The 27,159-nt window shown below is 42.5% G+C and overlaps 1 protein-coding gene across 2 annotated transcripts in view; it reads right to left on the bottom strand.

Moving 5' to 3' along the window:
• The window catches only part of exoc6b (exocyst complex component 6B), a 152,783-nt gene that overhangs the window by 69,540 nt on the left and 56,084 nt on the right, over positions 1–27,159 (bottom strand). For both annotated transcript variants that reach the window (XM_066718327.1, XM_066718328.1), the window contains exons 7-16: positions 25,746–25,922; positions 21,928–21,996; positions 16,081–16,164; positions 15,835–15,881; positions 10,474–10,594; positions 9,796–9,867; positions 9,150–9,247; positions 8,803–8,908; positions 7,370–7,479; positions 985–1,096 (exon numbers count right to left, since the gene is read on the bottom strand). In XM_066718327.1, coding sequence (XP_066574424.1) covers positions 985–1,096; positions 7,370–7,479; positions 8,803–8,908; positions 9,150–9,247; positions 9,796–9,867; positions 10,474–10,594; positions 15,835–15,881; positions 16,081–16,164; positions 21,928–21,996; positions 25,746–25,922 — 996 coding nt within the window. The remainder of the gene's footprint in view (positions 1–984; positions 1,097–7,369; positions 7,480–8,802; positions 8,909–9,149; positions 9,248–9,795; positions 9,868–10,473; positions 10,595–15,834; positions 15,882–16,080; positions 16,165–21,927; positions 21,997–25,745; positions 25,923–27,159) is intronic.

Here is a 27,159-nt window from a genome sequence, read left to right as displayed (position 1 = left end):
GGGAAACGGAGATAATGAATTGAAAGTTATCAAATTGAACAGTTAAGCCCTCTATCCAGTGCCAGCTGTTTCCAGGAAATCCTACTTTTTTTTTGATTAACCAACATTACTACTATCTATGCTTTTTATTTATTTTGGTTTTAGTGTACCGTCCACCTACAAAAAGCCTCTACTTCTGCTGCTAATATACAATACTTCAGAAAATCAACATGGAATATAACCCGGGTCAAAAAGCACAAGTATTCATATTGAAAATGCTATCCATGGAGTAGCCATTTAACCTTTTAATTACTGTAAGTAGAGTCTCCCTCTTGGACAGTTATGGTCCTAGGGTAGAAAGCCACAAAAAGCCACTGAAAGAACACCTGCAGTGGACCAGACATGAGGCTCTCCACAAATGTCACACCACCAGATTAACGGGTGAGAAAAAAAGAAAAGAAAAACTGTATTGAGAATAATGGTGCTCAATGTGCTCGATGACTGACAGTCTGAGGGAGTGGGATGTTCAGAATCACTCTGCCCACCTGGGCTGCAGCTGCAAGGGATAAAACAGCCAACACAGCCCTTCTATCCTGCTGATGATAAAGACGAGGAATGTAGCATCATGTCCACAGCCCGTGCAATTAGTCGTCTTCATTAAGATCACAACGGGCCCAAGTGCCAGGAATCACTCTACCCTCATGTTCAGACAAAGGGTCTTTCGTACTAAAGCTTTTAAATTCCAATCAGCTCATAGTTCGCCTGCACAGAGGGTGATAACGGAGCCTCAAGCTTAGCAGACAGTCGTAATAGGTCTGAGTTCATCAAAATCAAATGTCTGTGTGCCCTTGTCAATGTAACCATCTCAAAATGTACACACATCTTGAGCAATCTCAGCCCTCGTGTGCGTTTCAGTGAGATTTTTCCAGTTTTTTGGGGGAAATACGATTACGCCAGAGAGAGCAGTTTTTCTATCGTGCAGAGGGCCGCACACCCTGGCCTCACCTCAGTCAGGCCCACGTTCTTCTTCTTGATGGCATACTGCAGGCAGTGGCTCAGAGTACGGGTCAACAGCAGGTTGGTAGACTTGCGGATCATATCGTCGACCTCTGTGGAACTGAACAGGGGAAATCACATTAGCCTGCTGGATCTGATAATGGGTTAAATCTGAGGAAAAGGGGAACAGACACTGGAAACCAAACAATGTCTTACAGATAAACATTAAAATGAAAAACACATTGAATACATTTCAACAACGTGAACTTATGATTCAGTTTCTCCTGCTGTGTGTCGAACACTGTACGTGTTTCAGGAAGCTAATACGGATGAATAATGATCCTAATTTGGAAGGTGTAAAGCTTTTGCTTATATAGGCTTCAGATGGGAATATGAAATAATATTAAATGCTTTCAGTACTTAGAGGACGAGATTTATTCTGCACCTCTTAACTGTAATATGTTATATGACATTTTGGTCAACTATTACAACAAAAACAGCACCGGGGAGAAACAGAAACCCTTCAAAGTTTCTACTAAAGACGATTTACTTGTCAATTTAGTGGTGCTCCAATGTGTCACCCACTGGTACAGATGTAAAGAAAATAAAAATCTTAAAAACACTAAACAAATTTCACCGTAGAGCTCAGGGTCTACATGTTTTTTGGGTAACAAACGCATTCTTTGCAAATTACTAAATTGCTAGCCTCTCTTGTACAAGAGGCCATGAAGGATTTAAAAAATGTAGCTTCTCAGAATTCCATCCAAACAGTCCGCTGACTTGGCAGTCGCAAGATAATGAAAGAAAACTGGGGCAGAAAAAAAACAATAAAAAATAAATAGTAGCCTCTACATTCCAACAAAACTTTAGAAACAGTCTTTATAGCAGGAAAAAATACAATTTTGGCAAGACCAAAAAATGAAAGAATGGAGTTCAAGGAGATTTACTCTGCATGCTCTTATTGTGTCGTTCCAAACCCAATGTTTTTGGTTGTTCTCCCCCTCTTCACTGCAGAGCCAAACAAGGCCGTGCAGTGGAAACAATTATCTGAGTGTGGGACCCCATGGTTAAGAGGAGCTTCTCTCACAGTCACTGTCAGCGTCACAAATATAACAGCCATTTCCGTCCTTGAAACCCACCCTGCCATGCCCAGACAGTTTGCAGTGAAGTGGGCTGAGAGGGGCCAGGGGAACAGGTGTGTGGGGGTGATCCTCAGTGAAAAACAATGTAAGAGGCTCTTTAATAGCCCTGAAAGCAAAGCTGCCGGACCTCCCCCAGGCCCACACCACCTCTCTGGGGCAGCAGTGGGTCCTCTAGGTCCTGGCCAGAATACCATCGGAAAGCACTGTCGGGAAGGAAATTGGCTCTTGTGATTTTTCTGACAAACCTGCTCTTTGATGCTTATGACTAATCCCTCACTAAATGGCTCTATGCACAAAGAAAGCCACTAGTAATCTTTTTTTACGATCAATGGGCTCGACACAATTTCAAATTTTAAATAAGGATTTCAAGGGCAAACGGTATTCTCAACAGAATAACAGCCACTTTGGCCGCACGTACATAACAGCCCCCAGGTATAGATCGGGGCAGTTATAGTGCTTTTTGAAGACATTTGTCTGTCATCTAATTTTTCCGGTATCTAAATCACCACATTATTTTTTTTCATGTTGCTTCTCCAAGGAAACCTTCAGATGTTAATACCATAACCCTCTCGGAAGGAACTGGAATACTCTGGTTAGCTTGAACTGGCAATAAACTAACTTTCTCAGCCCCAGCTCTTGTTGTGTGTGAATTTCAACATTCGTTTGAGAAAGGATACCTAACACCCGCCATATAAAGTGTTCCTAGACTTCCGTTATCCATCTGAATCTGTGATGTTGATCCACCAGTTTCTCAGATGTGAGCGCTACATTTGACAGACTCACAGAAAACATTTCATTTAATTTCAGAAACATTAATCTTCATTAATAGACTTTGTGGTTTTGTGGGTCACAAACTGGCCTCCCCAGAACACTTCCTAACCTTCATCTTTTTAGGAATCCTTTCAGATTTCTGACAGTAGTGCAAACAAACAAAAACATTGATTAACACAGTATATAACACAAAACAAAATGCACATCTCAAAAATGACCTTTACAACACCTCTCCCTCTCCCTCTCTCCTGTTCTTGAAAAGAAGCGACTAAGCATCAGCCCACAGGGTTGTGGTCAACAGTATTTAATAGGTAATCTTAAACAATCACAGATTTGGAACCAATGAAAGTTTTCAATCAGATTTAATTAACAAAGTATATTTCTGGCCCTGGAGGGCTAGGCAGCAATTGAGTTTATTTTACAAATCATATCATAATGACTTCACTGAACTGCTAAACTGGTCCAAAATGGAATTATTCAATTTCTTTAGGAACTGATCATTTGAGGGCATCTGTACCAGAATGCCATCCGTATTCAGCTTCCAGGTTTGAGAGCTAGTTACTGCCAACCGCCAGTGGTAAAATCACATTTTTGTTTTTGCTTTGCGTTTCATAAGTCATTATTCTCCAAAAATCCAGCAAACATGAGTCAGTCGATGGCGCATTAATGTCAGATTAGAGGCCCCACTGTTATCAAAGGCCGTCAGAAAGCCACAAATGCACTGTGTGATTGAGTCGGGGTTGCAGGCTTGACCAGAAAGCCGCACTGCTCCAGAGAGAGAATGCAGATGTGGTTTTGCCCCCTAATGGAAAATAAACTGGCGGAATGCTACCCCGCTCCTGCGGTGCCGCCACAGGCCGCAGGAACGAGCTGAATCCACTCGCCGCACTGCCTGACCCCACGCCTCCAAACCCAGCGCACTGGATACCTCCCAACACCAGGCCTGCGCACAGCTGAGCAGCCATGTCTAACAACATGCACACGAGCCTCAGGTCAATGTCTTTTCCAATTTCTAGCTTTCTACGCAGTTTGAGCGTTTGAAGCAAGGTTTCCAGTGAGTTGTGCCAAGCTGTTTGTTTTGCACTGGGTCCCTCAGGGAGGTGGATCTGATAGTCCTGCTTTGAGGGATTACGGAGGGGGATTTGTCAAAGTGAGGGTTTGCCAAATTCTGTCTCAAAGGGGCTGTATTGAGCAAGTCCAGTAAGGAATCCCTCTGGCTCAGCTCAGTCCTCATTTGTCAAGGGTTGCAGGACTCTGCATCTGAGCGCAGGTCAAATTACAGTGTTCTGGTGGTGCCAAAAAAAAAGTTCCAGTAGCCTAATGCAAAGTATGGAAACAGACAAAGGGGAGCTTGCATGCTAAAGGACAATGGGGTAAAGTTCAAATTAAATAAAAATAAAAAGCACACCAATGGGTACCTACTGAGATTACAGTTATACTATTGTTTTAAAACAGAAGAACTCTACTGATCTGGACAAAATAAACAATACAAGAATTCCTGGTATTATAATATTTTTTTCAAGAATTTGAGCCACTGACAGGAAACAAACATCTGTATGACACGTTGCATCTTCCACAGAACAAGAACGTTTCCTGAACACTGCAGTAGGTGGCAACACATTGAACAAGCGTAACAGGAATTGGAAACCAAATACGTACATACTATATATAATGATGTGAGACTACAATGTCAACAATCAATTATTTCTGTAGGGACATCATAGTTTAAAGAACACAGAGTTTTGAATTACGCTTTCAAGACTTCCGATTTTAGCCCGTTCAAAGTATTGTATTTTCTAATATCGATATAACCATGTTGGAGAGGCTTCTGAGATCAGACTTTCTGAATTCAACAAGCAGGTCTTGAAAGGTTGGGATCAGCTTAAAATGTGCAATTAGCCAGCTCTGAAGTTAGTGTTAAATCATTACAAGCATTTAAGAGTTTAGTTTCTTCACCATGTTTAGAAACTCATACCAGCAATGAAGAAAAGTTTAAAATGAATAAAAATAAATAAATATACACTTATTCGACAATGCTGGCAGTTTGCTAATAAGACATGTAATCAGGAAATTGCTAGTTTTGTCCTAAAGAATTCTCCGGCACAATGCCGTCCAAAAGCCTCTGAACAAATCTGACTTTTATTAGTGGTATCAAGCGTTGAATTAGAAACCAAGTTTGAACTAATACATTATCTGTTATCCATTCATTCATTCATTTCCTGGTAACAATCAAAGAGCTCGGAAATGGGTTTCATGTGGTTTTCTCTCCAACTTAACTCTTCATTCTCCTCATTTTTGGATTTCTTATGTTAATTTTCTCTACCCAGTGGTTGGTTTTCAAAAGGAAAAGGAAAGAGTGAGATAGTTTAGGTTTAGGGTTCACAGGTAAGAATGCAGGCACTGAGATGAGCAGCTTCAGTGTTACTTCTACAGGTGAATTTCACTTGGGCCTAAATGCTGATTTTCCAGACAAACAGCATTAAAGCATTATACTTGTCAACGATTTAATAGAAACCCAGCAGTCAAAGCCAGCAAATAGTCCAATTAAAAGGTTCCATATGTAATTAAGAGCTCAGTTGGAAGAAAACCCACAAGGCACAGGGGTACGCTAAAAGCACGGATGCAAACCCCTGTAGTAGGATATTCAGTTACTCCCTGGCACTGGTGTGTGGCGTGTGCATGTGGGGTCTGAGGTTGTAAGTGGTGCAATGGCACATGAAGTGCAGTGCCGGCCAACAAGGAAAAGCCATTCTGTTAGCTAGATAGTGTCTGGGTGAGGCTGATATAGGAGTCTGGGAGGGCTGCTGGCTGCCGTTTAATGACTCCTGAGTACAGCTGTTTCACTGAACACCTGACAGAGAGGCAGAGAGTACCACACTCTCTCCATCAACACTTTATGGTTTTGTGGGAGCTGCATTTGCCACCTTAACAGGGACTGCCTGGGAATGAGGCATTTTCTCCAGGAATAGGACTTAGGGGGGAGCGTTTGTATTGCAGTGGCCTTTGCAGGACCTTCCAACTCTGTAGATTAACAGGACACTTTCTTCCAGTGCAAGGAGCCTCCCACACCTCCCCCAGCAATCTAAAAATCAACCCTCAGGAGCTGAAGATGTTTAGTCTCAAACACAAAGCCCGTCTGTCTCCTGCCTTAGACAATCAGAAGAGGCTATTGAACAAAGTGTTTTTCCTGTTTCTTTTCCCCCACTTGAAGCCTGATGGAATGTGCTACATTCTCCTAGTGCAAAGCTATGAGAAGAAATATTTTCTGGAATTCAGGTCGCTGTGAATCCACATTACAATGAAGAGGAGAACGCACGAGAGAAAGAGGATAAAAAGTATACAAAAGCCTTACGTGAAAAGTGCCATTCCCCCTCCCCAACTGTGGTCCTGACCCTGCATACTTCCTGCCATTGACCAGGTGACCCTGTCACTCAGGGCTGCCTGCCACCCGGAGACAGGCCCTTCCGCCCTCAGGCTAATTCAACCTGTCATTCGCCCAGCCCAGCCCCGGCCTCAGCCCAGACATTCTCAGGCACTACAATTAAACCGCAGGCCGTCAGACAGACACGTTCTGACACTGAGCCCATTATAATGTCCAGAACAGGCTACATATATACACATATATATATATATATATATATATATACATATATATATATATATATATACACATATATATATATATATATATATATATATATGTGTGTGTGTGTGTGTGTGTGTGTGTGTGTGTGTGTGTGTTACAAAAAAAGTTAAGTTTCTTTTCCCTTTTTTGGGTCTCTCCTCTGAAATTCTATCTCTTTTAACTTTGGTTCAATGCTATTATTTCAGCCTTCCAGCCCAAAAAGTAAGACAGAAAAAAAAAAAAAAAAAAAGTCCTTTTCCGATGGTTACCTAACAAAATAATCACCTTCCTAATGATGGTAATAGGCTGTAATTTAGAAAGATAGGTTACCCCCCTATCCTGTTACAAAGGGGCACATTCCTGCCAAGTTCAAGATCTGCCGGTAATCCACTGTTTATCAGGACACAAGAAAGCAGGACTACGCCAACAAGAACAGTCCCAATAGGCGACTTACACAATGAAGCTTGAATTGAGAAGAACTTTTTCTTTTTAATTTATAAAATACATAAAGAAAAACGGCAACGACTAATGTCTCCAACTTTTAAATCAAAGATGACATCAAATGCTGATACATTTCAATCCCTCCTCAGAGAAACTCGATACCGAGAACAGGCACTGACCTTGATACTGTTAAATACGCAACCCCTGACACGGAGACGTGACCTCTGCTCCGAGCCAGAGGAGCTCATTAAACCCCTCCGGTGCCCTCTGACAGCCAGCTGTTGGGGCTGCAGTGAAAGTCCACAGACCTCATTGTCAGCGGGGCAGTCGTGACCTCTCTGAAGAGTTTCAGAAGTTATTTGTCTCCATTACATTCAAAACCACCTCTCTCCCTCCAGCTCCAGTCTCTACCTACCTAAGATGCAGATCTTCTGAGAACTTCAGACAGGCATAGATGAACTCCTTCAGCTGGCTGTATACTTTTGGCACAAACTCGGAGAAGGGGAGCTTCTTTGGGAAAGGGAGCTGTAAGACAGAGACACGGAAGTCAACAGGCAGCATGAGTCCTTTGGAAGGAGGTTAGTCTAGTGTTCTTCAAAAACCAGTCCTCAAAGGCCAAATTCCTGAAGATTTATACATCCTTAAACATCATCTGCTTTAGACCTATGACACCGCTTGACTAATTAGATCTACTAATTAATTAAGGAAATGGAATCAGTCCTAGTGTGACCAACTGTGTTAGTTTGTTCACGTTCAGGTAGATTGTCAAAGCTTTGTTAGTTTAATGCAAAATGTGCTGCCTTTCTTAGATCTTCAGAGAAACTCCAGCTGAACTAAATTTTAAGCCTAAAAAAACCTCTCCCTTCTGCATGCCGTCGTTGGGACTTACTAGTTACCTTTTTACAAATTACTTTGATGGAAGAAAATAAAAATAAACTAAGTGTGCTCCCTATATCCTCGGGCATAGAAGAACACACTACCACTTATTGTCTTAACTGCTTAGTCGCACCTGCCCTTCAGACCTCTCTAGTGCACAGAAGCACGCTGTGGGCTCCCGTCACTGTCCCAGAGGTTTAATAAACTATTGTCTGCTGTAGACCACAGATGGGCTGTCGGTCCGAGTGACGGACACTCCTAATTACAGCACATGAAGCCTCGGCTGGTTGCCGGCTGCTGAGTGACAGCTTTTATCTCAGAGTTCTCCTGGAGTCAAGCGCCTGCTTAAACTGAGCACCGAGAATGAAAGACAAGGTACTCAGCAAAGGTTATTGGATGGGTAGATGGACGAGATAAAGAAAGAAGTGCAAGGGAAAGAAGAGGCCCTGTTCTAAAAGTCTGTGCAAATGAAAACGTACTGACCCCTCCGCTGGCAAAGTATTACAGCAGTGTTAACCATGTCACTGTGGGAAGATTCCCAAGCATCATCAAAGTGACTCCACCCTGCTCACAATTAAAGCAGTTTTCAGAACTAATGCAGAACCAGTTGTTTGGATGATTGACTGTAAAGTAGAATCATTTGAATGCTTCATTTTCCTATTTGTTTACATGTTTAGTTTATTTGCTTCTCCTTGCACTAAAAAACTATTTTTAAATACGCTGTCGGATCTCTTTTCAAATGTCTCTTGGAAATATGTTGTGGAAACATACAATTCTGCCCTTGAATGAAATTTCAAATTAACAGTAAAGAGTTTTACTACTTAAAAACCATTTAAAACCACAGTCCAGAACTGGGCAAAAGTTTCGTTTGCCCCCCCAGGCCCCTAAGAAATGAGGAAACTGAGTAATGATACTGAATGGTTTGTTTTCATTCAGTGACCTCTCCATGTCTCCAGTTGCAGCGCTGCCCACCTTGTCTAGCTCAGGGTCCTGGAAGGGGAACTGCCCCATGAAGTGCCTGTACTCCTCCTCGCTGACCACAGGGATGGGGCTGTAATTGTCCTGGTCCAGGATTTGCCTGGTTCGATTGACATGCAATAAAACAAACAAACTATTGTTATCTATTGTTATGATTATGAAAGTTGAAATATTACAGTTGTAGATCTAATCTGAGACCACACACTTCTAAGCAGGTGGATTAAAAAAAGGGAATATCCCAACACAATATCTGAGCCTTACTGAAATAAAGACACGACTGTCAAATGCTTTGACACTTATGTGGTCAAACACCACTCTTCCCCTTGAGAAAAGCCCCTCACCTGAAGACCAGGTTCCACTTCTTCAGCAAGATCTCACTGTATTGGTCCCGGATCTCCAGCAGCATGTCAAACAGCTGGTTGACTGGGAACCCGTAACCCTACGCACGGACAGACAAGGGCACGAGGAAAATAAACACGCTTGCCAAATTCTCTCTCTCCGTCTCGGTCTCTGTTTCCACGTTGCACACGCACGCATACATACAAACACGCACATACACATGCACACACAGTCCTTCCATGAGCCCGTTCAAGGACACTCATCATAATTTAAACCAAAGTTTTAGATGCATCTGGTTCAGGCTGTCATTTAATTTTTACAATACCATATTTAATAGCATATTATTTAAGTGTGTTCTGCTCAGTTACTCATTTTCTTCTGCTGGGATTAAAACTGAACATGCCAATGTCTGTGAAAGAAGGAGACAATTTGCATTTTTGGAAACAAATATACATATTTTTATTTTGTGGCAGTGGAGCCACATTAGTCCCTGTGACTAACATGTTTTGTCTGTGAATTAATGAGTAAACAAATCGAAACAGACAATCTGCTGATAATGCAGAGCAGGAGTAAACTTTTAAACTACAAAATCATTAGATGGACAGAAACCATTTTGTGGGGTGCTCACTGCCCTCCCAGGGCTCCTACCTGCAGGGTGTCCGCAAACAGCACAATGAGGTTCTTCAGATCCAGCACCAAGTTGGGGTCCGTACAATATGACTGGGAAAAATGTAAAAAGCCATAACATTACTACAACACTGACCACTACCAGAGAGCAGGAAGTACAACCTACAAACTTGCAAACTGTCTGCCAATTTCCGAAGACTACTCTCTTACCAACATGCCAATTTTATTTTTAAAAGCTCTAGAGTCCTAACCTGCTGACTTATATTCCATGAATGTAGTACATAACATTAAATGCAGATTTTTCATTTCCTTTGAAGAAAAATGGTGATTATGATTTACTCAGTTGGGTAGTATTTTATTGCAGCATTAATATACATTGCTTAATATTAAAATGATATCCAGCTGCAGTTTTATGCGTGTTTGTATGTGTTAGAGTACATCAAGAAAAACCCAGATTAGAAAACGGAAAACAAACAAGCAAAATGAAACAAGATGGGGAGATGTGTTTACTAGCCATAAAACACAGACTGTCAATCCACAGGGCCCACAACTAGAGGGGGAAAAGCTGTTCGGTCTGTGTTCCTTTCCGAGATAGAAGAATATACAAAAACGCTTCAAAGTGAGATACAATTCAGCCCTTTATTGCTAGGTACCCATTTTAAATCCAGGTCATGACCCTAGCCCCCCACCGCTGCTCACCGAGTGCGTCCTCAGGGCCGCAATGGTTTTGGAGAGGGCCAGGTCCCACAGCTCATCCACATACGCCCGGTTCACCAAGCCCTGTGTGGTGTGTAGGATGTGATCTTCCACCACAAAAAACCTACGGCAGAGGAAAAACACACAGGGTCTCAAGGTGGCTGAGTAGAGAAAACTGGGCAGTGCTTGAAGGGGATTCCAAACAGTAAGGAATACAGGGTTTTATTGTGATTCAGACATTTTTGGAAAATAATAAATATATGTATTATCAAAAAATGTGTCGATCATGGACAACAAATCAACGAAGATGGAGAAATCAAAAGAAGAGTGAAAATGGATAGAGTACATTGGGATGCTACAGAAAGGAAATCTACCCATTTACCTGAAGAGAATAGTGTAGTATCATACATTTCTATTATGAAATAAATTACGGATGGATTTAAAACCAAATTCCTCTATGTCTCTATGTTTGTCCAATGAATGGTGCCAGGCTAGGTGCTAAACCCCACCAGGCTTCTGTATGCAAGGTGGAGAGCCTGTTCTGAGAGACCAGGACACTGCATCTCACCAAGGGCATGTTCAGGACACTACAATAAAGTCAACAGAGAGTGGGCTGAAAAGTCATAAATCTGCAGATCACCTATTGGCTAAATACCCTACCAATCAGCAATGGTGGGCTGTCCACTGCATAGAAAGCCCAATGAGGAGACACCACATTGCCTCAGATCACAACCCATGAATTTGAACTGTCCAGTCACCATGCACAAGTTTCTGTATTGAATCTCAGCATCTAACTTCACTTTTCCTGCATACAATGAATTCTGTACCTCCAAGAAAGACCCCAATGAAGTCAGACTACTTCATAAGCTGCTAGAATCATCCCAATTGAGAAGTAGTTAGAGAAATGTGTGCAGGTTGGAGCTCCGTACTCCGACCAGGTCTCCCAACGAGGGAGGTTTATAGACTCCACCGATTACACAAAGGGGTTATATGTCACCACAACAAGCCCAGCTACAATAACCTTGAGTTATAGTGAACATACAAATAATTCATATTAATTCCTTCTGAGCAAAGATCTTTAATTACAATGCATTCTTCAAACTGAGCTGCCTGAGTTTGAATCCTTCGATATCTTTCAGCACTGTTGAAAGTATGTGCAAATACAGTTATATAGTTAGTTTCCACTTTGTGGTCACCAACACTACAAAAGTATTTGATCAATGCAAGCTTCCAGTGCTCAGGTATTGTTCTGACTGGAGTAAGACCCGAGTATGGAAATCGCTAGAATCTGTGGTGGTCCACTTGTAGTATTTAAGAACATCATCTTCATTGATATGAAGCCTAACTAAAGAGCACATGATTCATCGTCATTATCTAAACAGGCATAAGTGGAGGCTGCCACGAACTCCGCTTTCATCACAGACTTGATCATTTTAAAAGAAGAGTCAGACATGTCACAAACAGAACCTTTTATTATTATAATTATTAAATAGGAATCTAAATAAGATGAGTACTTAACAAACACGCTTTGCTTAATGGCAAGAAAAGATAGGGTTATTCAGGGGTGTTTTTTTATTATATAAGAATGACAAAAGGGGAAAATATAAAGGTGAAATATGAGTCTTTCATGGAACAAAATCTTATTCCAGATGCCTATTTCCATCACAGAGAAAGAAATAAAAATGATTCTGATACATGAATAAATAAATCTTTGCAACAACAAGATGAAAAACCCTTTCACAGGGTTTAATTAATTTCATGACTACACCCGTCAATACTCTCGAAAAAGTATCAATACTAATGGTGACATCAGCGTCAAGCAGTGATTTGGAGGAAGAGCGTTCAGTTTTGAGGCAGTGAAGAAGCCCAGGCTTTTATTGGGTTTGTAATGTTATAATTGTTCTCCGTTTGTATTAAAATCAGAACTTAAGCTTCAGGAACTTTATATAATTTTAGTGTCATTCCAAACTGAGTACACAATCACAATTCCCATTAAAAAAGTAAAAATCTGTAATTTATTCTTCATTCAAGATTCTCCCTAGTAATGCTTTATTGCGGAGTGGCAGAAATTTGCCAGGAGGCAGGAATGTAGCAGGAAATACTCTATGTAGCATATAGTTGGATTGTTTCCCATAGTTTGTTTAACATTTTCCTTAAAAACAATAGGTTATCTTTTACTTAGAAGGACGTGGCTACATTACGTAACAAAATACTCGCCTATAGTAACTGAATTGTTAATGACTGAAAGCAGTTAACTGTTATTAGTCTGCCTGGTGATGGGGAGTGAATATAATGTAAAAACTACATACATCACTAGTGGAATGGAAAGACATGTGTTGTTTGTTTGTTTTTTCCCTTGTGCTTGCACTTTGTAAAATGTTCTGATTTCTTTTAAAAAAAAAAATTTTCAGGAATAAATAAGCAGAAATCTATGTGGCAGCAAGGCTGTTTCCCATATAGTCTGGTCACAAGGTGAAAGTCTGTCTTCCACGGTTCACTGTGAAAAGCTTGCACAAGGATGTGTGCCAGTCATACTCTGATTAATGCAAGACTCTACATGACTTATATATGAAATGTATTCTGAATAAAAATTAAAAAATGAACAAAAAAAAGTAAATATTCTTCAATATTACCATGTAATGTACATGAAATGTAGAGGATATTTGCACATAGTTTAACTTGAACTTAATTCTATACTTGTGAGGTTGTATTTGATGTGGAGTATTGAATTTGATCACGAATAAATCAGATATGAGAACCAAGCCAATCACAGAGCAGGCTTTCCAAACATCCCTCTTGTCTTGTGTATAAATGTCATCACATTCATAGAACGATCAGGATTTAAAAATGCTTGTTACCAGCAACGTTTCAGGACAATTTATGCGAGTGGTGCAAATTCCACAGGATGTGCATTTGCTTTTTAATAGTTTTGTTACGGGTAACCAGCATGAAGACGTAACACAGATCGCTACTCTTAGGTCAGTTACAGTAGACCATTGACCAAAACATTTCCAGATGGAGAGATAGGGGGTTGATTGTTACATTTTATTAACATAAATGTGATTTTTTTTTTTCCCCACTGGATATTTGTGTGCCTAAAAATGAGAGATTTATAATAAGTTAATAGGTCGTCTGAAGGGTGTCTCATTTAAGGGTTTACGCAGTTTGTTTAAGCAGAACCTCTTCCCCAAACTGCATGAGATAGCATCTCTTATACAATAAGACACTCTTCAAACAACCTATTAACTTATAAACTACATTAATTCGTATTCTGCAATAGAATACTTTTAACTGAAACTGAGTTCCTGTGGACAATGCTCAGCATAGGCAATTAGTAAGGGAAACAGTTTGCTCATAATCGACAAGCGAAATCTTTTCTGATGATCCCATTTCAACATTTTCAAACCTCTGAGAGGCAAGGGGCGAATGAACAAACAAATCCCTGCTATTGGACAGATGTTTGTGAAAGGGAGAGCATCTGTACTGTGTGCACACTGTGGGGCAGGATTTGTTTCCCTCAGTCAGTGACCCCAGGGCCGCTATACAAACCAGCTCACGTGGGGGGGAGAAATAACAGAACGTCAGTCATCCCTAACCACACAGCCCGGGCTGGAAGTGCGGACACACATCCGAGGAAGCTGGAACTGCAGAGCTGCAGGAAAGCAAAACATACCAGCCTTCAGCGAGGAATCCCAGGCCAGAAAGCAAGGGGTGCGGGGCTGTTTGCGGAACGCTTGCTCCAGACGCCGACATATTCCTGCTCCAGACACTAGGAATAATACAGGCCCACCCTGCCATCCCGACACACATAAATTTACACTGCGTATTCTGACAGAAACCTGCAGGCACTGCCTAGCCCCTGGCCCTGACGCACGCACGCTCATAAACGCATCCTTTTCTTTACACATTGAAGCTTCCTGGTGAATTGTGAGATTCCAAAAGCTTGTAAATAAAATGTAGGCTTGAGCGCATACTGCATATGTCACAATGCTGTTACAGGAAGTGCATGTGGATGAACAGCCTCGGCAAGTGCAGTATTCATTTGCATCAAAAGTATCTGTTCAGATCTGTTCATGTGGTCTATGTGGTGTGGGAGGTATGTGGGAATCATGCTAGACTTCACTTCATTAAATCCAAAAGCTTGGGTGAAGGCAAGCTGGGAGCTGCTAATGGAGGGAGAGGTAACACTCATGTGACACAGACATAACATAACTGACACTGCGTGACCTGGGTAAAGCCCAGTCAATCAGCTATCCATAGGTTAAATGCTAAGTGCAGACAACCTGTAGCTAAATGTTGAGAGGGAGTGCATCAGTTAAGGAAAAACAGAGGCTCCATGCATATAGGCTGCCTGGACCGTAACGGGGCTGAGCTTTCTTCAGCGGACCACTCTCACACAGATCACGAAGAGACTGCACGTGTTTACACAGCACCAGAGGTCAGACTCGGGACAGTACCACGGAAATATGAAACACCGCAGATGTCAAGGGCTTGACTGCAACAAAGTACGTAAATGAATCCGCACAATATAAATATCAAAAAACAAAAAAATAAATACTGGTGTGGAACAGGATATTGTATTAAACATTCTCATCAAGAGCAGCCTGCTTGGCAGACGATTAGGTTTTCACACGGTTTGGGAATCCTGCTACTTCAAAGCGAATTCCATCCACGCACATTTCCTGGTACTTCTAACATTATATTAATCGGATCGCAGCTGACATTTATATTATACCTGAGATCTTTGTTTTGCATTTCGTTTGCAATGCCACAAACAGCTATCATTATGACACGAGAGCTATATATTTTTTTCCTTTTGTGTGAAACATTATTGAAGCAGGAAGTCTAATTCCGATTAAGATCTCTGCTAGGGAGACATGAGGCCAAAGGAGGCGGTGAAGGAAACAGACCTGAAACCTTTTAAAAATAAGTAAAGGAAGACTTTAGGTAAAGTTACCAGCATTAACACCTTTGCCCCCATTTTGTATTTATTTTATTTTTCAATTGATAAAGTCGTCAGTGCCCAGTGAATACGGGACATTGTTTTAAAGTCTCATTCACAGTGATGGCCCCTTGTACAGAATCCTGTCACCATCCTAAGGCAGTGCTATGACATTTCTGGATAAAAGATGGAAGAGGGACAACTGGCTGCTCCACATTTCAGTTAAGAAAAGGGACATACTATTCTGAACAAATGGAACGTTTCTTTATTAATTTAGTTCAGTTTGCAATGATCACTCCGAACTGCCATCAAGTTTAAAAGGATCTATAGGATCCGGGTAACATAACGCCAGGAACTTGAACCTTTCAAGACCATAAATATGATGGAAAAACACACACACACACACACAACATTGCACTTACCCCACTATCTGATTGAAGTAGCGTCTGTACCCGTTGAGAGTCTCGTGCTGCAAAACAGACAGACGGAAACTAAGGGCCCAGTATTACAGAACTAGCCAGATGCCAACACAAGACAGGTTGGCCGAGAGAGCGTTTAACCGTGTGCAGTCTGTGTGCGGAGCGTACAGTGTGAGTACTGCAGTGTACGCAGTGTGCAGTGTACAATCAGAGGTCTGCAGTGTTGCATGAGAGGGAACAGGTGCGTACCATGTTGGAGTGAGGCTGCAGCACCAAGCGGGCCTGTTTTCTCCTTTGTTTCCTGTAGTAGTTCTCAAAGGTTTCTCGGGCTCCCTGGGAACAACAACAAAATTTCAGGACTACATACACACACATCCAAAGTATCACATCAAATCAGAATTCGAACTTTTTTTTACAGCAACAACAAAGAAAGCAAGCTCATTTTATTACAAGACTCCTCATAAACCTAAAACGAGAAGAAGAGGAATATATGATGAAAGGTTGACTACATTGTTGGACTTCTGAACTACGACATGTTTAATACCTTTCACACCCTGAGATATTCCAGACAAGCGCGGCCTCTGTGATGAACTCTGGGTACTATTAATAACACAACAGCCACCAACATCGCGTGAAATAACAGGACCTTCAGCAGAGAATCTCTCTCCCCTGGGAGATGTGTAGTACACAGGAAGTGAAAGATAAGGAGTCAATGAAAAACAAAGGCTGGAAGAGAAATACAAATACGTTTTTTTAATTTTTTTCCCCTCGTGATAAGGATGGCACAGAAACATCCTTCTGATAAATGTTTAGCCCATCAGCCTGTGTGTGTGTGCGTGCGTGTGGCTGATTAATATACTCACACATTCACTATACTTAATTTAAGAAGGCACAAACTTAATACAGACTGAGGTCTAAAAGATTGCTGATAAATGTTTTCTTCCAACTTCCAACAATTTTAAAAAGCAGTCCACGTTCTGGGACAGACTGCCGGGGATCTTGAATCAAGCAGCCCCGTACCGCCCCCCAACCTCCCATCTCCACAGTGAGTCACCTCTCTCTTATTGCCTATCCTCCTTTATCTTGCCTTAACAGTATGTCCTTCGAGGAGTCTTATCGCAGAGCACAGGCCGGTCAGACAGAAACCTGTTGTATCGGAGGACTGTCCAGCGCACAGGCTGCCCTCTGTCCACTGATTAGATAGCGAATGCAGGCCGGATATACTGGCAGAGAACTGTGCAGGCCTCAGCCAGGCAGACTGGGAGCAAGAACTCAGTTACACACCGATATACATTTCCCATGGCCCTCCATATCTATACACCAGACCTGCTGCACATAAAGAGTGGTCTCTGTGGGGGTTTGAGCCACAGATATTGCGATGTGTAGCATGTGTGCCAGTTTGTAGGAAAGTGCCAAGAAAGCCATTAGGATAACCAGAGCCTTACATTATTTCATGCAATTATTATGAGTACATAATGTGTGCGTGTGTATGTGTGTGTAGACTTTTGAGAGCACTAGCCAAGTCCACCACACCACACCAGCGTCTCCAACAGAAACGTGAGTCCCAGACCCGGGGAGGCTGCGGGATTCCTGCGCTGCGATTAAAGAGCCAGACACCCACCCCTCTCGCTCCCTCCCAGCCCGGGTTGGCCAGCTGCTGTCAGCACGCATTACTGCTCAACTCTGACCTTCCCCATGAGACACTGCCACTTCCTGCAGTACGGGTCTGCTTCCTCTCAGATAGGCGGGCTCTCAGAGGCGGGCGGCCCAGAACAGCACGACACGGGGTCACCGGCGTGCCACAATGGCCTGACCCCCTGCCCTGATGATAACCCCACTCCTGGGAGAGGGCATGGGGTGTGTGGGGGTTTGCGGAGAAATTAGACCCCTCTTTGGTACATTGGGGGTGGGGTGTAGATATGGTTTTTGGAATACAAACACCATGACCTCACAAGTCACAGAAAGGCTGAACAAGACCTGCTTTTGTTCCACTTTTTTTTTTTGACCTCAAAATTACTACTGCTCAAAGGCAGTGTGTGCTGAAAGTCCTTGGAAAACTAAGGCCTGCTTTCACAGGTTTAGCACTAGTGTTGATCTACACAATCTTATTCTAGGTCGATCAGTGCAAGACTACTGCCAGTCAAGGTCTGTGAAACCAGTTTGAGGGATTGACTGAGGTCAGTGGCTATTCTCAGTGGAACATACTGGATGTACAGTATTAATATTCGATAGGCCAAGATGGTACAAGAGAAGACTTTCCAATTGACTATATCCCAATTTAATATAAATAACAGGAAAGATGCTTCTACTTCTACTATTTAATAATTATCATTATAAATATAAAAATCACTACATTTGAAAAATGACATTGTTCATTTTGGATTGTTTAGCTGGCTATTGTTTACATGTATCATAATTCTGATCAGATTCTGTCAGGAAAAGAAACGGAAATACATTGTTGAAGTCCCAACTCCCTGTGAAGGAAATATTAAGGAATTTAAACAAAAAGCCCAGAAAACAAAAAAAAAAAAAATGTACAGCTTGATTAGAAATATGAATTGACGTCAAGGATAACAATGAAAATATATTTAAGTATTCCAGCGCAGGCCATACAAACTCAATGCCCTTCATGCACACAAGCCATAGTCGGTGCCCGGGCTGGAGAGCGTGTGTCTGAGAGGTTTTCACTCGAAACCTGGTGACCAGCCAGTGGACATGTGGAGAGCAGATGCTCAAAGCGCTTCTCACAACAAGACAGAGGCTTTTTTCCACTAGTAAGGCAATAATAATAATAATAATAATAATAATAATAATAATAATATTATTAAAGAAAATGGGAGAAGCAGGATGCCTAAAGAACAAGGAAATCTGCAGAAAGACGAGGGAGGCTCACTCTACGTATGTGTATACTAAGGCGTGTGTGTGTGTGGCACAGCTCCGAATTCAACATTTCTGCAGTGTTGTATAGGAAAGAATAAGTGATTTTACAAAACTAAAAAAGAAAACTATGAAATACAGATGAAAATATGAACAGGTTCCCCCAGAATCATACATGAACTTCCACTTCCTAAACTTAGTATGGAGTCACAGTAACCGGAGAGGCTAATGAAAGCGCACACCACTGCGTGTTTGTGTAGCACACTGTTATTGCATATCACAGAAGTTATGAATTAAAACGTTTACAGTGGAGTACAGGAGAGGACCAAAACAACTCAAAGGAACACTGTGAGAAAATGTATTATGTGTTTTTGTTTTGTTTTTCCCTCCAGATGCACTACAAGCCTAACAAAATTAACAGAATAGATCTGTTCTAAATTATGAGGAATTAGCCATGGTGGTCGACTTGATCAAACAAAAGTTTCAACAATGAAGAGGAAAAAAAATAAAAAAAATAAAAAAATTAAAATAAACACATTTCTTTTTGTTTTGATGAGACCTTCAGATACCACTCTGATCCTAGAGACTAGATAATGACAGCCCCTAACCATGGGCATCAACCTCACGCAAACTGGGCAACCCCCTGGAGGGGATGGTAGCAAAAGGACTTACAGCACCTTTCATGAAAGCTGTAGAAAACAAAACAAAAGTAAGGCAGCCAGTCAAGATCCTGAAACACAGAATGCTCCAGTTCAGGGATCAAAGAGTTAACCGAATTCATCGCAATAATCACAGCACAACTGTTATAAATCTAAATAAAAAAATGTTTTCCCGAAGATTTTAATTTGTAGATTTGATGGAGAATTTCTGTCTTTTGAGGTGATCTCAATGTAAACCACTTAATAAATGAAAGTCATTATAGAGCACACAATCACTATCAGGGCTGATCAGAGTTGACCTAAAGAAAACGACCTCTTTCTAGAAAGGGAATGGTCTCTTCTCATCCCCCCAGCCCACCCTCACCCCTTCCCTTTCCCGTGCCTCCCTCTGGCCTCCCTCTGCCCTTCCTGAGAAAGTTCAAGGCCTTCCTGTCCAGGTCGTGCCACTGTGCCGACAGGGAAAAGAGGGGGGGAGAAGGAGAGAGAGAGAGAGAGAGAGAGAGAGAGAGAGAGAGAGAGAGCCCTGACCGCAGGTGCCCCCCACTTGCTACACACAGGTCACGGCACAAACACTGAACTCATGTCCCCCGACACAGGATCTGCAGCCACAGCCACGCAGGAACACAATAAAATAAATACAGAGGCACACACACACACACACACGAAAACAGACGCGTTTTATCTCGCATCACTTTTCATGCTCCACAATGCTGAGGTAAACCAGAGGTCAGGAATCGGAGAGGGTGGAAAAACAAAATAAATAAACACACGATGACAATCACTGCAAACAACTGGTAGGACTTTCAGAGTGGTGTTGAGAGGGCATGCGCTTTGTTTTCACGTCGGAGCAACTAGTTCATGCTCGCGCTTGACTTTTTGAACCCTTCTTCTGTAAACAGATGCTATCTCCGCCGCAGCGCAAGCCTCCCGCCCCCATTTTCACACCGCTCTCGCTTTTTAAACCAGTCATACTTCCCCGCAGCCCTTTGATATAACCCATATTGTCTGGAGTACAGTACAATGATTTTCTCTCGGCCTTTCTTTTTGAAATAAAAGCCGAGAACAATGCTGCCAGCAAGCCTGTACAATAAAGACGTGAAATTATTTCCTCACCGCGCCGTTCTCACCAGGCTCCTGACAAAAGCCATTGTGGCGCGATGCCCCCTTCTTTAATGTGAAACAGGGGTCAGACAGTGATGGCTGGAGTGTCAGGGGTTATTGCAAATGGTGTCAGTTACTGTATATTGTATATTCTTTTATCTGAAAAAACTTTGATAGGAGAACCATTTAGAAAAGGACTTTGCAACCAACTTCTTATTTGCCCCACTAAAAATGCCAATTGAATTACTCCGCCCATAGCGAGTGGAAATGGTAAAGGAGCACTATAAGAAGAAAGTGCCCAAATGAGACTGACAGGCCAATCTCACACGCATTAATAGTATTTCCTATATCTGCGGATATGCGCTCCTGGGGATACTGACCATCAGTGTGGCGAGGTCTGCTGGCACACCTGTAGGGAAGCAGCGAATTCACACATTCGCAACAGCAGCAGGTTGTGAACATATCACTATTAAGAAAAACAAAGGACATAAGGATCTCTCCTCTGCCAGCTGTCAGCAAGGCAGGCTCTCTTCGATGGGAGAAAAAATAATGTGTGAAGTGTCGGCTTCGTTCGTCTGGCCGCCTCTAAACAGTCCGGTTTTGGCAGGGGGCCGAGGAGAAAAAAAAAAAAAAAACGCGCCATCCGATCTGGAAAGCGAGCGCATTCTGATACGTTACATCAGGCCGAATTTGCTTAATCAGAGAGGAAAGGAGAGCTTGGCTTCACACCGGCGCACTGATTGGAGACCTGCGGTTCCCGTTAACATCCTGCGCGGGGTGAGCGAAAGCGCAGGTGCTTGTCATTAACACACATTCCTGCATCTCACAGGCCGGCTTGCTGGGGATTATTCTATAGTCCCAACAGGCAGAAAAACAATGCTAATGTGTTTGGATAAGACTTAGCTTGTAATGAGTCCCTGTTAGAGTAAAAACACACTGTGGAGGTGGATTGTGCTGAAACACTCGACACTGCGCGCCCGCTGAGAAATGTGCTATGAACGAAGTCCAACTGTAGTAGGGAAAAATCTCTCTTGCGCTCCCCGTCTGAATAAAATCTGTATCTCTCTCTCTCTCAACACCACATTTTTCCAGGATCACTCAGGTGCTTTTTGATGGCTTCTCTTTAGTAATTGCTTCCGTCTTGCCACCCTGTCATATAGACTAGTTTTGTGAAGTGTCCTGGATATCGTTGACTCATGCACATTTTCTCCCATATCAGCAATTGAACTCTGTAGCTCTTTCAAAGTTATCGTTGGCCTCACAGTGACATCCCTCACCAGTTGCCTCTTTGCCCAGCTGCTCAGTTTGGAGACAAACCCTGACACATGACTTCTGATTTATATTAAACTGATCCCTTAATCAAGATATATTCACTGAGGAGCGCTTGAAGAACAATTGAAGAACACACATTGTAAAGCTGAGAACAGGTGATAATTCAGGCAGGAAACGGTTCACTCACCAGCACGGTGTAAATGTGCAAACAACCGTAAACAGGAGAAAAGTCCACCAGATCTTGGGCACCCATCACCTGCAGGGAAAAGAGAGACTCACTCAGGGAGGAGACAAACACTACACTTAGAGGAGAGCACACTAGACCACTTCACATATGTTCACATGAACCAGTCAGAGAATTGAAACCCAACTCACTAAGACTGTGATTTGATTCAACTAAAGTAAGAATCTGAATGCAATGAGAAGGTAAAGCAACAATTCACTGGTGAGGTGCTACCTTGGTTAAAAAAAATATATATACGGGATATAAACTGGGCTTGAAAGCTCATTTAGATTTTTTTTTCCAGCAATCATAAAAATAAACAAGCCCAATCAGTGTTTCTCACAGCTCTGTCCTGAGTGATTTGTGAACGTTGCAGAAACCAACAGTAACTCAGAAAATTAGAGAATCCAGATCATCCTCCGCACTGCCTTGTTTGTTTTCTTTGGGTAAAATCACATTCATGAAACAGATATTTGTTTTTTTCTTTTGAAGCCCCACGCTGTTATGATTGGAAACTGTGCTGTCATTGTTCAGATTTCATTTTCATTTTCCCTTCCTTGTATGCGGCTGGCACAGATTTGCTATGGACACTTACCTGGGTTTAGCTTTAAGGTGACAAGTAATGAATATCAGACAAAATTATCTATTTTTTAAGGGGGGGTTTTTGGTGGGGGTGAATGGAAGAACAATACAAATTTAGAATTAGATATTTTTCTCAACACATTAAAAAACAATCTTCCCTGTAACTTGATGTCAGACAATACAACCCAGAAGCCTAGTGAAGTACTTAAACATGACTAAAAGGCTTTTAGAAGGAAAAACTGGGAAAACGAAACTTTGAAGGTAATTGTAGGCTTAAACACAAATGTATACACATCGTACATTTAGATTCCACTCATGACTAGCACTTTTGCACCCAGCTCCGGCGTGCAACATCGTCCAGACGCCTTTAAACTCCCAGTGACCCCTCTCAGGCACTGGGGACTTGGAAAACCACATCCCTAATGGAGATGAACAAAACCATACCCCTCACATGTGGGTTCTCTTCTACAGAGCCCTGCTGCCAACACGCAGCTATGACAAGAACAAGGCTAAACAAGAAGAAGAAGAAGAAGAAGAAGAAGAAGAAGAAGAAGAAGAAAACAGAACAACAAGTGTGCCAAGTAAAGCAAATGAAAACCAGCAAAAGTTTACAGAGACAAAATGTACAGTGTATACATATGTTTAAAAAAGACATTATATGAACTATATATACACACACAAACTCTGCAGGTGATTGCATCGCCGTATGAGGGCACAGTGGGGCTTCATTCCCAAAAACACACCTTACAAGTGGTTTTGCTCGAAAAGTCACTGGGCGTCTGTACGTTTCTGCACGTCTCCAGCTACCCTGCATGCATGGAGGGCACCACACTCCTCTCTCAACTCCAGAGCAACCTCCAGGCGCTAATTTTCCCAAAGAACAGAACAAAACAAGGGCAGCTTTCATCTCTTGCCCAGAGAACAACAAGAACAGTCAGAGAACCAACTGGGAAAACAAAATAAAATAATAATAATAAAAAGAGCAAAAAATAAAAAGCAAAACAAAATAAAAACAGAAAAAAAAAAAATGTACAAAAGAATGGCAGGAATCCCTGAGTCTAAACCACCACTGCTACTAAAGATAGCAGGGTCTCATTAACGAGACAAGTTTCCATGACGCAACGCTGAGCACTCAGGCCAGCATTGTTTTGGGAAATACATTAAAAAGCCCCAGTGGCCCGTGATCAAGAGATTAGGAGTACATCCATGTGGCAGGAACGTGCCCCATACCCACAAACAGGAAACTATGATGATACTGGGCAGGAGTGCCAGTGAAGGGCAAAGGGGGCCACATCTGAGAGAGCGACCTGAACTCTGGAGCAGAGGGCACAAAGAAGGCAATACTCTGTGAAGAAAGGCCAATGAACCCAGACAAGAGTGGGAACCGGCCAAGTCTGCATCCTGGTATACATGCAAAGAGGTGACAAGAAAGGAGCATTGGGCAGAGCCCCCTTCCCCCTCTGAGGCTCTGAAAGGCTGGTGCATTCTGGATTTTCTCATTTTCTCGCCTGAAAATTGTGCTGGGCAACTTAACAATGCCTTTTCGAAACCAGGGAGAGAAAAGGCAAAGAGAACAAAGGGTCACTGAAAGTGCAATCTGTTATTATGCCGGCTGTTAGAGGCAACAGGCGAAGGGTGACTTAATTTACAGTTCTTCTGTAATAGAAAATGAAAACTAGAAACTGTAGGCTATGTTTAAAAAAAAAAAAGTGTCCAAATTAAGTTCCAGTCGTGAAGCGACTGCTTTTCCCAAGAACTGGTCCCAAGGGGCTGAAAAGACTGGAGGTCGCTGTCCCACTCGAGTTGGCGGGGGGGCAGTGTGAGAGTGGACACATCGAGTGTTTGGTACCCCCCCATAAAGGTTTATTGTAGTATATCAATGGTAAAATCACAATCAAGTGTGCAATTGCAAAGTTAAATTGAAATAAACTGGAAATTCATGGCAAAGGAATGTAAACGCATTTTAAAACTATAGGGAAGCTGCCAAATTACTGTGCAAAGTTACCAGTAATTACCAGATTACAGTGATAGACTTCCAGAAAGGCTTTAGAGTCAATTAAGACTGCCATCTAGCCCTGTACAAAGCAAGCAAGCAAGCAAAGCAGACTGATAAATGAAAGATAACCAATCTAATGAAGATCATAATTTGTCCTTCCCCCCCTCAGTCCCCCTGTGCACCGGATTCCCTGTAGGCAGGCATCTTGTGGCATGTGAAAGCTTGTATGTTCCCCACAGACTTGGCAAAGTACAGCAACTAAATTAACACCGCTTCTCAGATTGAGGTCACTTAGCGCCGATGGCACCATGTCAGTACCCCTCGTATCGAGATCATCTGAAGGGGTTGGACAGGAAAGGTGGTTGTGTGAGAAGAGACACACTGTGCGGACCAGGCGGTCGACCTCCCGAGGGAATGTTTTCCTTCTCCCAGTTTGTCTCCTCACAGCTGATGGGAATGTAATCAAGCAGCACAAAACAAACACTTTATCAGCTGGGAGGATCTGATGAACCTCGCCAAGGAGCAGGGTAATGACACTAAATGGCTTTAAATTACTCTGCTACCATTAAAATAAAAAAGGGAGTAATCTCCAGGTGCTGAAGATGGTGTCAGCCCCCAGGCGCTCTCTCCACAGCGCATCAGTGAGAGGTCAGCGCCGGGCAGGCAGAGTTGAGGAAAACCGAAGTGCCCTCTGCGTCCAAGAATACGTCAAGAGGACCTTGACTGCCATCACGCCGTTGATGTCGGGCACCAGTTTGACGTGTTACAGCCCTAAATATAGACTAACACCGGCAAACAGAAAAGGCCTGTGCAATTTGAGGCAGGCCTGTGTCTGGCAATACAGCATGCCCAAGGGCAAGAACTAACTGTTAGTTCAGGACACCAAAGCTTTGCAAGAGAACGTGAAATGTTTCAGGGAGGAGAAGGTGTTCTTGGACACAGAACTTTTTCGCAGGTCTACATCAAACTAGGAGCATGAACACACACTACAGGGATCTGGATTTGAGAACTAAACAATTTTTACGACACTGCAGCAATTTCCGGAAGAGCCTCCAAGGTCTCTTGTGATCAGAGTTAAGAACAACACTGGATGTTATAAGAAGAGAGGAAACGGAGGAAGTCGGCATGTAAGGCAAACGTTACAAGCAAGCAGCAGTCTTCTGTATCACTGAAGAGAGAAATAGTCTCTCTCAAGGAGAATTACCTCATCCTCTTCCTCCTCGTCCTCGACATCCAGTATCCCAGAGTCCTGTTCAGACAGGGGGCTGCTGCCCTGGCCCTCCAGCTCAGTGCCCAGTCCTGCCTCTTTCCTGGACCGCCGGCCACTGACTGTCCTGTGCTGGTAGGACACAGTGCTGTCCAGACTTCTCTGGAGCTGCGCCTGAAACACAATGTCACATTATAGACAGATGAGTAAAGATATAGAAACATATACATATATATATTAAGTCTTTGCTATTAAGATGTTTCCACCCATCTTCAAAGTTTGCATTATAAAACATTATTGTTAGGAAAGCAGTCTTGACATACTAGCAACTGAAATTGTGGGAACACAACACCTATATCCATTTCAGCAAAAGGATATTGCGTGGCACACCTTGTGAAAGTATGATAAACTCCTCAGAAATAAACCGTGATTCACCTGTCAAATTACGATTGAGAGCGTGTGAACAAAAATACTGAAACACTAGCACTTGTGCTGGTCATGCGCTTAAAGCTTGATGGATAGCAAATGGTAGGCAGAGTGGTTATTATTAATGGGACTAACGCACTAAAACATGGGAGCAGAGTGAGACAGTGCTGCAAAAGCTGGAAAATGCCCTCCATTGGGGAAATTGTCAACATATTTGGGTTTTCTAAATTCCCTCTTTACAATTGTGCCATTCAGGTAAGACATTTGGAACTACTTAATTTATAATGCACTCAAATACCCCAGAAAAATTCATCATCCTCATTATCATCATCCTGAACGCTTTCATCTGAACTCGATATGGCCGCCCAAGGAGGGTAAAACATCACAGACTGCTCCCCTGTGTCCAGGAAACAAATCCACTTCCTATGCATATACATTAAGCCACCTCTACAGTCCCCGCACTGTGCACCATGGCTTTCGTGATAGAAATCCAAATATACTGACTCGGAGTCTTCAATCACAGGGCAGGGATGGGGAGGGGGCTGCGAAACTCAATGCCAGCCTTTGCTGTGGTTTGCGGAGACAGGCTGTTTATTTTCCCGGAGATTGGCGTTCATTACGCTGTGGGGAAGGCAGGAGCGCGAGCGTGTGGACGGGGAGCAGGGGGCAGTCCCAGCTGTACAGTTCGGAGCAGAGGATCGGCATTGTTGTTTCAGACTTTTGTTTGTTTGGTTTAGATTTGTCCTTCATCGCAGGAAAACAAATATTCCAAGCCACAGGCAAGCAGAAAATAAAAAATAAATAAATAAATAAATAAATAAATAAATAAACAGTACAAGGGAAGTGTCATCCAACAGACTGACGCTGAAAACACAGTCAGAGAAAATGTTCGCCTTCCACGTTTCATGTTTTTACTGCCTCAGTTTAGTGTTAGTCTGGGGGTATAATCAGACCAGTTTCCTCCCAATCAGCATTGGCAGAAAAT

This window comes from Amia ocellicauda, chromosome 12 (assembly GCF_036373705.1).
Source record: "Amia ocellicauda isolate fAmiCal2 chromosome 12, fAmiCal2.hap1, whole genome shotgun sequence".
Classification (NCBI taxonomy): Eukaryota; Metazoa; Chordata; class Actinopteri; order Amiiformes; family Amiidae; genus Amia; species Amia ocellicauda.
The sequence above is the reverse complement of the archived record's forward strand: the minus strand, read 5'-3'. Positions and strand labels throughout refer to the sequence as shown.